This window comes from Lemur catta, chromosome 22, assembly GCF_020740605.2.
Source record: "Lemur catta isolate mLemCat1 chromosome 22, mLemCat1.pri, whole genome shotgun sequence".
In the NCBI taxonomy this organism is placed as follows: domain Eukaryota; kingdom Metazoa; phylum Chordata; class Mammalia; order Primates; family Lemuridae; genus Lemur; species Lemur catta.
The window spans coordinates 5,232,929-5,244,925 of record NC_059149.1 but is presented as its reverse complement, the minus strand read 5'-3'; the positions used below and the strand labels follow the sequence as shown (position 1 = coordinate 5,244,925).

Here is an 11,997-nt window from a genome sequence, read left to right as displayed (position 1 = left end):
TGTGACCTTCACTCGTGAAGTCCCCCTCCTCCCACTCCGCACCGTGCACAGTGGGACAGAGTCAGCTTGCCCTGGAACACAGCAGGGCCGACTTCTGGCACGTTCCAAAAGACCCTTCCTCCCGAGTGGCTCCTTAGGCTGACAGGTGACAAGCTGCGGAGAACTGTTGGACATGGGATGGAACAAAAGATGTGAAACAAAGTTTTCTTGAGACTTCAGTGTGTATCCACCAGAAAGAATGAAGAGTAGTCCCATTAAAACCTGAGCTTTGAAAACAGCCCACCTGATTTGCGGTCTTACTCTGAAAACGAGTGAAGCAGCATCCTGTTTTGTGTCAGGTGGCATTTTACGCAGCATAGTGAGATGTTGCTCTGATTTTTTCTTTTCTTTTCTTTTTGTTTTTTAGAGACAGAACCTTGCTATGTTGCCCAGGCTGGCCTCAGACTCCTGGGCTCAAGGGATCCTCCTGCCTCAGCCTCCTGAGTGGCGGGGACACAGGCATGCCACTGTGCCTGGCTAGACTTCTTTTCTTCACCTTAGGTTCTCAGCAAACTCCACGCAGCAGTTCGGCAAAGGACAAAAGGCCAACTGCTGAGGGGACAACTTGAGCGACATCTCGGGGGACCTACCTGAAGCACCCAGCCCAGTGCCTGGCTGAAGTTTGGTGCCAAATAAATGTCATTTCCTCTTTTGTTCCTTCAAGAGAGGTGAGGTGGACAGGATCTTGAGGGCGCCTATTAGTCTGAACCCACACGTGCGGAAGTGTGCTGTGTCAGTGATGATGTCACGGAGTGTTTGGACGGGGCAGTCCCGGAGATCCTCTTGTGTTCCGACTCCTCCGCAACAGCGCGTGTATTCTAGAACGTTTCCTAGCAAGGTTAAGACCCGGTTCACGGAGAACTCAGTGAATCAGCACACTCATTAGCACCGAGTATAAGGAGCCGGGGTGCCCAATGAACAAATTTCAATTCCTCTCCCTTAACTAACTACTTGACCTTCGAGTCAGGTTCCAGAAATGGTGGATTTTCTACAAGAGAAAGGAGCTGAGATTCTGAAGGCCGCTGGGCGGACTTGCTGAGCAAGATTCACCACCCCCCCACCGCCTGCCCCCAGGGCATGCAGCCCCTTATGCCACACCAGGACCTGCCCCAAGGCACGCGGCCCCTCCTTTAAAAGCCTATGTTGTCTCCTAGCCAGAGAGAGCTAAACATCCCTAACGCTGAACATTCCCTTCTTCCCTGGTATCCTCACTGTCTCAATAATTGCGTCCTTGTGGGACGAGCAACTGGACCTTGACCGAAAGCCCCTCGCGGTTTGGGCAACGCCGGCAGGTGCTGGGCCTGCAGCTGGAGCTCGGCGGATGCGCCGCTGCCCCGGGGCTGGGGCTGTGCTGCAGGGAGGTCTCGCCTCCCACCCTGTCGCCCTGACACTCCCTCTGTGCTTTCCTTCCCCTTCCGTGCAGGAAAGGAGGTCTAGGCTGACAGCAAACGTGATGACTCATCCCATATCAGGTCGAATCCTTTTATGCGCTCTTCACGTCTGCCTCAGTCTCCGGTCCTGGGAGCATCCATGTGATGTCTCGTGACTGTCTGATTTCTCGGAAGACACACGTGGGTCGCAGTGGGCTTCTGGCGCTGTGCAGGTCGGGTGCAGGCAGCTGACCTGGAGCGCCTGGTCTCCTGCTGCCAGCGCCTGGGAAATAGGAGGCACAGTGGGTTTTAACCATGCTGCCCAGCAAGCGTTTGTGTCTCTGGTTCTGTGTGTTTGTACCTTTCTTTAAAGGTAGGTTTTATTTCTGCTTTATCTTCTGTTCCCTTCTTAGCTGCATGTGTTTACTCTGTTCTAGTTGTGCTCGCGCAGATGTGACAGGTCCTGTGGGAAAATAACGTGTCTGCACAGGACCCACCGCTGTTACAGCTGTTCACTAAGCTCTTTGGTTTTTATTAGTTACGTTTGACACGTGAGATGAGATTTTGGGGGTAGGGTGGGGTGAGGAGGGCAATGAAACATATTGTGAACCGTATTTATTTTATTTTCCCAATTGAAATACAAAGTAAGAATGATGTAGCTTTCTATTCATCTCTGCTATGGATGTATTCAACTTATTTATTTTTAGTTGTATTTCATATTTTTTCAAGATGGTGATTTATTTGTTAGCTGACACTATTGCACAGTCCACAAACCCTTCCATTGTGCAGGTGATCAGCTCTGGTTTCTGGAAACATGTCATTGTACTATGCCGAAATGTTTCCCAAGAGTATGATCGTTTGTTTTAAAAGTTAAGACTGAGAAGTGGACAGGTGCTGCTCTGCTGAACAAATCGCATTTCCACGTGCTGTTCCGCTTGCGGGGGACCGATTGTCGAGACCTGGGAGGGCTTCTCTAAAATGTCTCAAGGGGAAAATGAATAATCAGGAGGATGTTTTGGTCTGTTTTATGAAGAAATATTATCATTATGGCAAGAATAGTATTTTACATTTAAAATTTTTCATTCTTATTAAAATCCCACGGTTTCAGGGCTCTGAAGGCATTTGTGGAAACTCTTTTCCATTGGTGACACTCATGTCACCTGGTCAGCTTCTCACTGACTGACTTGTTTTCTTTCAAGGTATAAATCCCTTCGGGGCATTTGTGGAATAATATTTCAGGTGTCAAATTTGAATTTCTATAAAGGAAAATGTAGTGGGAGTATTAATGAAATGAATTATGACAAATGAAGACCAGTAACTTACCTCTCATGTGTTCCTGGAAAAATACAAAGAGATATGCGTGAAATATTAATAATTGTCTAGATTTTAATGACTGAAAGTGCTATTTTTTAAGAACTTATTTTGAATTCTTTTCAAAATACTTTAAGTAAATTTGTCTTAAAAACCTTGCATTCTCACAAATCTCCAAACTAATTGAATTGCAAAGTTGATTTTAAAAGAGCATGGCTTGTGAAGACCTTAATGAAATTACTAGCTATTTCAGTTTTTGCTTGGTGAAGGTTCCCCAGCGAAACACCTTGCAGGTGTAGACCCCGGCGGCGTCCGTTGGAGCAGCATTGCGACAAGAAAGGGCGGGACTTTCCCAAAATACTGGCGAGCTTCCCGTTCCATCAATGAGTGTGACATGGGCGAAGATTCCAAGCCTCGAGGCTACTCCTCTACGTCTGTGGTGGCTCCGGCTTTGGAAACACTGTTGCCTTGCTGTCGCTCTGGTGCTGAGACGCAGCGCAGGTGGAGGCAGCGCGGACGCGACGGTCCTGCTGCCACCCCGGCCGACCCCGACTCTCGCTCTGCTTCACGCAGGCTGCTCGGGCTGCGCCGCTGAGGAGAGGCTGTTTCGCAGACTCTTCGCCCACTACAACCGGCTCATCAGGCCCGTGGAGAACGTCTCTGACCCTGTCACGGTGCACTTCGAAGTGGCCATCACGCAGCTGGCCGACGTGGTGAGTGCCCGGCTCCCTGGAGAGCCCTTCCCCAGCGTGGCCGCACCGTCCACACGTGGAGAACAAGGGAATTTTAGTAACACAGATACACACACCCCTACACGAGGGCCGGCCCATGGGCGGGAGACCCTTTCCCGACGGGCTGTCCGAGCTCCCGCTGGGCAGGTGTTTCTGGAAGTGAAAGAAGGGTGAGAAGGAAAGGTGCCGGGGGCCAACCCTACCGTGTACCTGTCGTGCACCAGACGCCGGGCTCACACTTTGTGGCCGTCATCTTCCTCTCACTGCGGAGGGCGTGCAAGCCCAGCTGAGTGTCCCAAGGTCATGCGATCACAAGAGGGTAAGACTGGGATTTAACTCCCAGGCTTGTGCCCTTTTTGCTCCACAGTTGAAGAATTGCTTTAAGTCTGCTGTGTTACATAAGAAAGAAAAAATTTAGTGCCTTTCATAAGAGATTCCATGGGGGGGGGGAAGGATGGGAATTTGGAGATCTTGGAGAGATCTAGAACTAGAGCTCTTTGTTTGGATGCCCTTTGCTCATCCTCGCTGGGGAGGAGGTGGGAGCCCGTTTGCTCAGGTGGACCCAGGTCTGGGCTCCAGGGCCCAGCTGGGTGCCGGGCTCGGGCTGCGTTGCGGGAGCAGGCGGGCCGGGCAAGCAGGGGCCCCTGAGGGAGCTCCAGAGGGGGGTGCTGGACGGTGCCCCCGAGGCCACAGTGCACAGAAGGAGGGGCCCTTCCGCCATGGCAGCCCAGCCATGTGTGGGAAGGAGCCCTCCTCCTGCCAGGCTGCTCTCTGGGTGAGGCAGCGGTGGCTCCTCTAGGTGTCCCTGGGGAAAGACCCCAATTACGGGTGAGTCAGGGCCCCCATGTTGTCCAGTTCATGCTTCCCAGTGGACGAGGCTGGCCCTGGCTGGGTCCTCTGGCTTCTGCCCCAGGCTAGAAGTGGAAAGGTGCATATACTGGTCTATACTGATTTAAAAAAGAAAAGCTAGATGTTTCCTCTCACTTAGAGGGGCCCACTCACTCTTTTAATAAATATTTATTATCTCTTCTGACCCCCTTCCCACCCCCAGTAGCTTGGTACTGGTTGCTGGTGTCGTCCCGGGCTGGAGGCCATCCTTGCCACGGCTGGGGTTGCTGGGAGCGAGCCCTGACCTGAGTTTCCTCCCAAGTCTGTGAAAGCCACCTCCCCACACAGCATCACTTCAACCCCTGCTTGATCCGCCCCTTCAGGACCTTGTCCTGAAGCTGGTGGGTAGGGGACTGCTAAATGCAGATTTTGACATTTACATTTGGTTACCAGTATCGGAGATTTTTAAAAAACAGCTTTAATAAAATAAGTTTATCCTTCTCCACTCCCACTGCTTCACTTGACCGGGGGTGGGGCGGGGAGAGGAAACAAGTTTATTCCTTTCTTATGTGGTGGAAATCTAAAACCTCCATCCAGGAGGTTAATAGCAGGTGGCTTCGTGGTATCAGTGGTTGCACCACTAGGTTCAGTTGCCCACGTTGTGCATTGCACAACTCCAGGGGCTGTCACTGCCATGGGCTGACTCTAAAAGTATAAAGCAGACATGGCAACAGTGACCAAGGTTCCTTCTGCCTCCCTAGTTCACCATACTCTGCTTGTGGTTTCTGCCCTCAGTGTGGCCTCGCAGTCCAAGATAACTTGCATTTCCACTCGTCATGTTCCCATTCTTGGCAAGAAGCAGGAGAGAGTGGGGAAGGGGCAGAAGGGGGATGTGTAGGACATCTGCGACTTTCTCAAGGAGCTTTCTAGGAAGTCCTGGCGGCTGCTGCTCTCCTTCCCACTGACGCCCTCGAGCTGCAAGGGAGGCTTGGGAAGGGTTTAAATCGAGGTCACCGGGGACTCACACGCATTGTAAAGGTAACGGTGAGATCCCTGTACACTTTGCCCAGCTTCTCCCATTCAGCTTCCTCCATTTCTAAAATGTTCTCATTTCAACAATGTTATATAAAAATGGAATCAGTGTGTAAACTTGCAGAGTTGGGTCTTCCACTCAGTGTAAAGCCTCAGTCATCCGCACCCGAGCGTGTCGGTAGTTCCTGCCTCCTTGTTGCTGAGTGACATTCCCTGGCATGTGGACCACATCTGTTCTACCATTTACTTTCTGAAGAACATCTGGGCTGATTCCAGTTTTGGTCTAGTACAAACAAAGCGTCTGTGCACACCTTTGCACAGGGTTTTGTGTAAACATAAATCTTCATGACTCTGAGATAGATGCCCCGGAGTGCGGTTGCTGGGTGTCCTCAGGTGAGCTCAGGTGGCTCTGTGGTCAGCACAGCCAGGATGCTTGGTTGAGACTCCCTTCGAGAAGGTCCCGGCCCCTCTGCTGCTGTCTGAGCCCGGTGTGGCCTTGCAGCTCCCAAGGGCTCTTCGTGGACCCGTGTCTGCTGCAGCAAGAGGACGCGGCCTCCGAGTTTGCTGGTGTCTTTCAGTGGAGGAGCACATCCACGCCCCTCACAGGGGTCCAGGACAAAGCCCCTGCCAGGGGTTTTGCTGGCCTGGCAGAACTGAAACGTCAAACTTAAAGCCCTTGTAAAATGCAGCCCTCATGGCCTTTCTGATCTGAGTCTCTGGGTCTATTGCTCCAGAAACGAGTCCACCTGAAATTAGAAATCAAAGCCTTTAATGTAACTGGCATGTCAAAGAATTGATTTTCCCAAGAAAGAGGTAGACTGACGGTCCCGGGCATGTGGGGCACTACTGTGGGTCCCTGGCGTCCTCCGCTGGGCTGATGGCTGAGCTCACGTCTGTTGGTGTGGTGTGGAATCGGCCGGAGAGCACAGCTTGCTAGACCAGACCCTGGTCCATAAAGCCGCTGATGCCTTCCAGGTGTCCCCAACTCCGTGGGCTGGGTCCTGCCCCAGAGAGCTTCCGCAGCCCGTGCAGGTGTGGCTGAGGAGACAGGCCTATCGTGGAGTGGTATTGCCGGCTGATTTCAGCTCTCTGGACACAGCCTCCTAGCTCAGAGAGGAAGCAGGCTTTGGAAGGTGGTTGGGGCTTATGCCAGTCACCCCCGAGACCTTCCCGGAACCGAGACTGCAGAGCTCGTCATTCCTGACCCCCAGAGAGTTGATTTGCTGCCATGGCCCCACGGGACTCTGCACATTGCAGCGTGACTGTCCCATGAGCACAGGGCCCTGCCCTTCGGTAATTGCAAAGCCAGGAATTGTTTGGGCAGTGGACACGTGTAGTCCCTTTCTTTGCTTCCCAGGATGCATGGGAGTCAGGAAGGCAACTCCTTGTGCTCACCTCTGTAAGCCCCGGGGCTGCCCTGGCTCCACGCAGACCCGTGAAGGAGGCGGCGTGGCAGCCTCTGTGCCGCGGGGCAGCCGCGGGGGGTGAGGGGGGCCCATCGTCCCAAGGCACGCGGCGTCCCACCGCCGGCTCCCTCCACCCGCCGCTGAGCGCGTGTGCTCTGCAGGGTGTTCAGGTGTCCTGGGGGCAAGACTGGCGAGTAAGTTTTGGGAACCCACTCCTGGCCCCCGGGGACCTGCCCAAAGCCCTAGGCTGTGTGCCGTGAGTCTGCTGAAGGTCCACGCTGTGTCTGGTCCCCTTCTCACTGGCTGGCGGATCAGGGACTGGTTATATTTGGGATGTCGCCTGGAACGCTCTTCCTCCACGTTGCCCCCCCAGCTCTGCCGGTGATTTAAGCGTCTGCTTAAACATGACCTCCTCGGAGAAGCCTTCTGTGACCCTCCTGTCTAAGATGCATGTGTGTGAGTGCGTGCGCACGAGGGCCATGCCATCCCTCTTTGTTTTCTTCATAGGCCTTACTGCTATCTCACATTATATATCTATTATTCCTCTGTGTCTCCTTAACTGACAGCTGAGACACAGGAGGCAGGACCTTTCTCCACCCTGTTACTGCTGTCCTCCCTTGTCCGCAGGGCACACAGTGGTCCCTGCATACAGATCCGTGTGTGAGTGACTGAAGCAGTGGGTGGGTGGGGGTGGGCTTGTGCCGGTGAGGGCAGATGCCAGCGGGAGTCTCCAGGCTGAGCCGAGGCTGACAGTCCAGGGCAGGGCCCGGGCGGGGGGACTTGGGACTCTGTGCGGAGAGTCGTGAGTTGCTGCGGAGGAAGGGAGGTTTATGGGGCCTGGGCAAAAGCAACGAGCCGGTTGGGAAACCTGTCGCCATCTGCAGTGTCCCCTCTCTCCTTCCCATCCCCTCTCTTCTCTTCCTTCTTTCCTTTCGTGGAGTGAGAAATCTGTCTGGACTGCGTGATCAGAAAGCCTTCGGAGGAGAGGTGGGGCTTAGATCAGCGTTGAAAGACACTTTAAAGCCACCTTTCCCTTGCACGTCCACAGGGCTGGGACCAGACATGGAGAAGCTGCATTGCCGGCTGCTTCCTGAACGCACTTTCTACGTTGCCCTCTCAGCCCTCCTGCTTTCCTCCGTGAGCACAAAAAACTCAGACTTGGCTCTTTTTAGTTATAATTCTTGCTGTAAGACTAACCTCTATAGCAGCACAACTGAAGCTAAAAATATTGTTTCTTCCTCCCAGGATGAAGTAAACCAGATCATGGAAACCAACTTGTGGCTGCGTCACGTATGTGTCAGCTTCACAATGTGGACTGGATAAAATCCACTGCCTCCTTCCACCTCCAACTTGTGACAGAACACAAAATATTAGTATTACCTGCCCCGCCCCCCCAAAGCCTGAAGTTCAGCTCTGGTAATAGCTGACTCGAGGCAAGCGTCACAGTGCACAAACCTAGTGACGCAGGTCACCTGACGTAGAGACTTCTGCTTTTCCTGGTTGCTGCACTCAAATCTCCCGCTGTTATCTGCAGCGTGAGCTCCAAGCTGCACTTGCCGGGCGTGGGTCCCTGCCGGACCAGGACTGGAGACAGCAGTAGCTGAGTTCAAGAGCACGGGGCTGAGATTCACTCCAGCTGGTTTTATCAGCTATACCATCCCTTTCCTCCTTAAGAGAGTCTTAATCTTTTACACAGATTTTGTATCAAACTCACCATCATACACTTGAACTATTTTGTTAATATTAGAAGTGGGTTGCTGCTCCAGTTTGAGTATAGTCCCTGGAACGTGGAAGTCCTATAACCTTGGCCAGCTAACTAATAATCAATAGATAATTACCTAATTAAGTATTTGCCAAAGTCAGCTCTGCTATTTATTCCCCTGGATATGATTTCCCAAATTTTGATAGAAACCAGTGTATTCTTGAAATAAGAATTTATTTTTTTTTCAAAAAAAGAAAAACTGTTGAACCAACAGAAATTTAACATTGGGGGAACATTATTAAGTAATTTTAAAAACTGATCTCTATTTCTTTTAGATTTGGAATGATTATAAATTGCGCTGGGATCCAATGGAATATGACGGCATTGAGACGCTGCGTGTTCCTGCGGAGAAGATCTGGAAGCCCGACATCGTTCTCTATAACAAGTATGCCTTCCCGACTGGCCTCTGGGGGGCGCCGACCCGTGGCAAAGGGAGCGTCACTAACGCTGTCCCGTTTACTTTGCAGTGCTGTTGGTGACTTCCAAGTCGAAGGCAAGACAAAAGCTCTTCTTAAATACAATGGCACGATAACCTGGACCCCACCAGCGATTTTTAAGAGTTCCTGTCCTATGGATATCACCTTTTTCCCTTTTGACCATCAAAATTGTTCCCTAAAATTTGGTTCCTGGACATATGACAAAGCTGAAATTGATCTTCTAATCATTGGATCTAAAGTGGATATGAAAGATTTTTGGGAAAACAGCGAGTGGGAAATAGTTGATGCTTCTGGCTACAAGCATGACATAAAATACAACTGTTGCGAAGAGATATACACAGACATAACTTACTCTTTTTACCTTAGAAGACTGCCGATGTTTTACACCGTTAACCTGATCCTCCCCTGTCTATTCATTTCGTTTCTAACCGTGTTGGTTTTTTATCTTCCTTCGGACTGCGGCGAGAAAGTGACCCTTTGCATTTCAGTCCTGCTTTCCCTGACGGTGTTTCTGCTGGTCATCACAGAAACCATCCCGTCCACATCGCTCGTGGTCCCGCTGGTGGGAGAGTACCTGCTGTTCACCATGGTCTTTGTCACCCTGTCCATCGTGGTGACAGTGTTTGTGCTGAACATACACTATCGCACCCCAGCCACGCACGCCATGCCCGGCTGGGTGCAGAAGGTTTTCCTCCGGCTGTTGCCGCAGCTCCTGATGATGAGGAAGCCCCTGGCCAGGACCAGGGCGACGGGCTCGGGCACAGTCCCCAGAGGCGTTTCTAGGAGGCCTGCCAGAGTCAAATTTGCCAGCCGTGGAGACCCCAACCCCCTCAAAGAATGCTGCCACTGTCACAAATCAAGAGAGCCGGCCACCAGCAGGAGAAGATTAAGTCATCAGCCTTTACAGAGGGTGGCTGAAAATTCAGAGCACTGGCCTGAGGTTGAAGATGTGGTTAACAGTGTTCAGTTCATAGCAGAAAACATGAAGAGCCACAACGAAACAAAGGAGGTAAATTTGTGTGTCTCCTCCACCTGCAGGCCTAGAGCCACTCTGGGGACACAGTCAGATCTTCAGAGAGTTTGTTCACAAGGGGGTCCGCGGCCTGACTCTGAGCCCAGCAGTGCCGGGTGCTGGGCAGGCACGGGCCCACCAGTGGGGCGGGGTCAAGTGTGGCCCCAGAGCACATCTTCACCTCCGGAAACGTGAACACAAGTGAAATTTGGTCAAAGTAAACACTCAGGACAAACTTGGTTGATGAAACCAAGAGCCCCTGCAGGAGAAACAGTGGCAAACAGAAGGGCGGGGAGGAGCGGCTGCCCCAGAGGGGAAGGAGAAATGAGGCAGGGAAGCTGCAGCCGGGGCGTGGGGGGCGCGGGGGGCGTGGGCGGGAGTGTTCGTGCCCTCCGGCAGCTCCAGTCCCACCTGTCCTACTCGGGAGGGATTTAGGTGCTTCTGGAAAGAGCCGCAGGGATATTTTTAGCATCTGCACACTCTGCTCCTGCTGCCAGAATCTAACTATAGCAGCACGCGCCTCCCTCATCCTCCAAAGAGAGAGCTCGGGAGAATCACGTCCATTTTCCACAGCTGAGGGCACCTGTCTGGGCCTGGCCTCAGACCGCAGCTGCGGCAGTCGGCTCAGGGGACACTGTGAGTGCTCGTCCCGCAGGGGCGGGGCTGCGTCACAGGACAAGAAAGACCGGGAAACTGACCTTCATGGTGCCATCGTCATACACTGGGACAGAGAGGGTTGCTGTTGACTCTCAAGACACAACCATGGAGACTGTGGCAGAAGGTCGGGGCTCCGGGACTGGAAGGACGGAGCAACGCGGCCGTCAGCCCAGCCAGCGTCCCTGTGCTGGCCGGAGGGCTGGCCGTCCCTATGGAGAGGTCCTTGGTCACACCCAGCCCTGCCTCAGACTCCTTCCCGCCTGCCGGGACGCCCGGCCCGCGACGGGCTCTCGGCCTGTTCAGACGGAGCAAAGACCCAGACACAGGGCCACCCAGGCGGTGCCAGCGTTTGCTTTAGAAAGTGCCAGGGAAACCTTTGAAAAAGAAGAAGCTTTTTATGAGACAGAGAACGTTTCCTGTGGCCTTGATTTTTAAAACTAGCTTTGATTTTTTGTTTGTGTTTCAGGTGGAAGACGACTGGAAGTACGTGGCCATGGTGGTGGACAGAGTGCTCCTCTGGGCGTTTGTGGCTGTCTGTGTGTGTGGGACCGTAGGGCTCTTCGCACAGCCGCTGCTCGGGGACACAGGGAGACCTTAAGCTGAATTTCCCTTTTCTGTCCAGACATTTGTGGACACCGTGTCTGTTCTGTGTTCCCTGCCGCAGGAGAGGGGCTCAAAGCTTCCCACCCGAGCCCCCGTCCAAACTCTCAGCTGGGTGGACGAAGAGCACTTTACTGGCAGTGAGGGGCTCAGTGTCCTGCGCAGCAGGGGGAGGACGCCAGGATGTTGTGGGACGCCGGAGCCCAGAGCCGGCGCCACAGGCCGAGTGCCAGGTCAGGCTCCTCTTGTCTGTCCATGCCTGGCTTCCTGGGACACGAGTGGCTTGTCACGCAGCCTTACGGTGCAACGAGCTTCAGGCTGTGCTGAGCGAGGCCCGTGTGCTGCCTGTCAGCCCAGTGACGCAGGGGGGGCTCTGCCGGTCGGACCCTGCTGGCATTGGCGGCACCGTGGACCACGGCGGCCTTGCTCTCTCCTGCACGTGTCTGTGGCGTCACTCACCCTCCCCGGCGCTGACGCATTAATTGGTTCAAAAGAATCCCACACGGTCAGCGTCTACCTTGGCAGCCCGTGTTTAGTGGCACTCAGCCCGCGGGACCGTGGGGGACCCAGCGCTGTGCGAGGCGCTGCAGGCGGAGCAGACGCGGGTTCCCTCCCCACGTGCTCGCGGCCTCCCGGGAAAGGCCATAGGTGGGAAGATCTGCAGGACCCCGCGTCCGCGGGGACTGTCGCCAGAGCGACGCAAGTGGGAGAGCGGACGGGGTGCGGCCGGGGGGACCCGAGCCGTCCTTTGCTGTTGAAGAAAGACGTCCTTCTAGTCTTTTCTCGTCAGTAGTGTTCCCCTGTTCATTGTA

The 11,997-nt window shown here is 53.5% G+C and overlaps 1 protein-coding gene across 1 annotated transcript; it reads left to right on the top strand.

Moving 5' to 3' along the window:
• Positions 1-1,724: 1,724 nt before the first annotated feature.
• On the top strand, positions 1,725-11,997 carry CHRNA6 (cholinergic receptor nicotinic alpha 6 subunit). Its single transcript, XM_045535242.1, has 6 exons — positions 1,725-1,782; positions 3,294-3,433; positions 7,963-8,007; positions 8,755-8,864; positions 8,947-9,925; positions 11,052-11,997. The coding sequence occupies exons 1-6, from the start codon at positions 1,725-1,727 to the stop codon at positions 11,181-11,183; spliced, it is 1,464 nt and encodes a 487-aa protein (XP_045391198.1). The 3' UTR covers positions 11,184-11,997.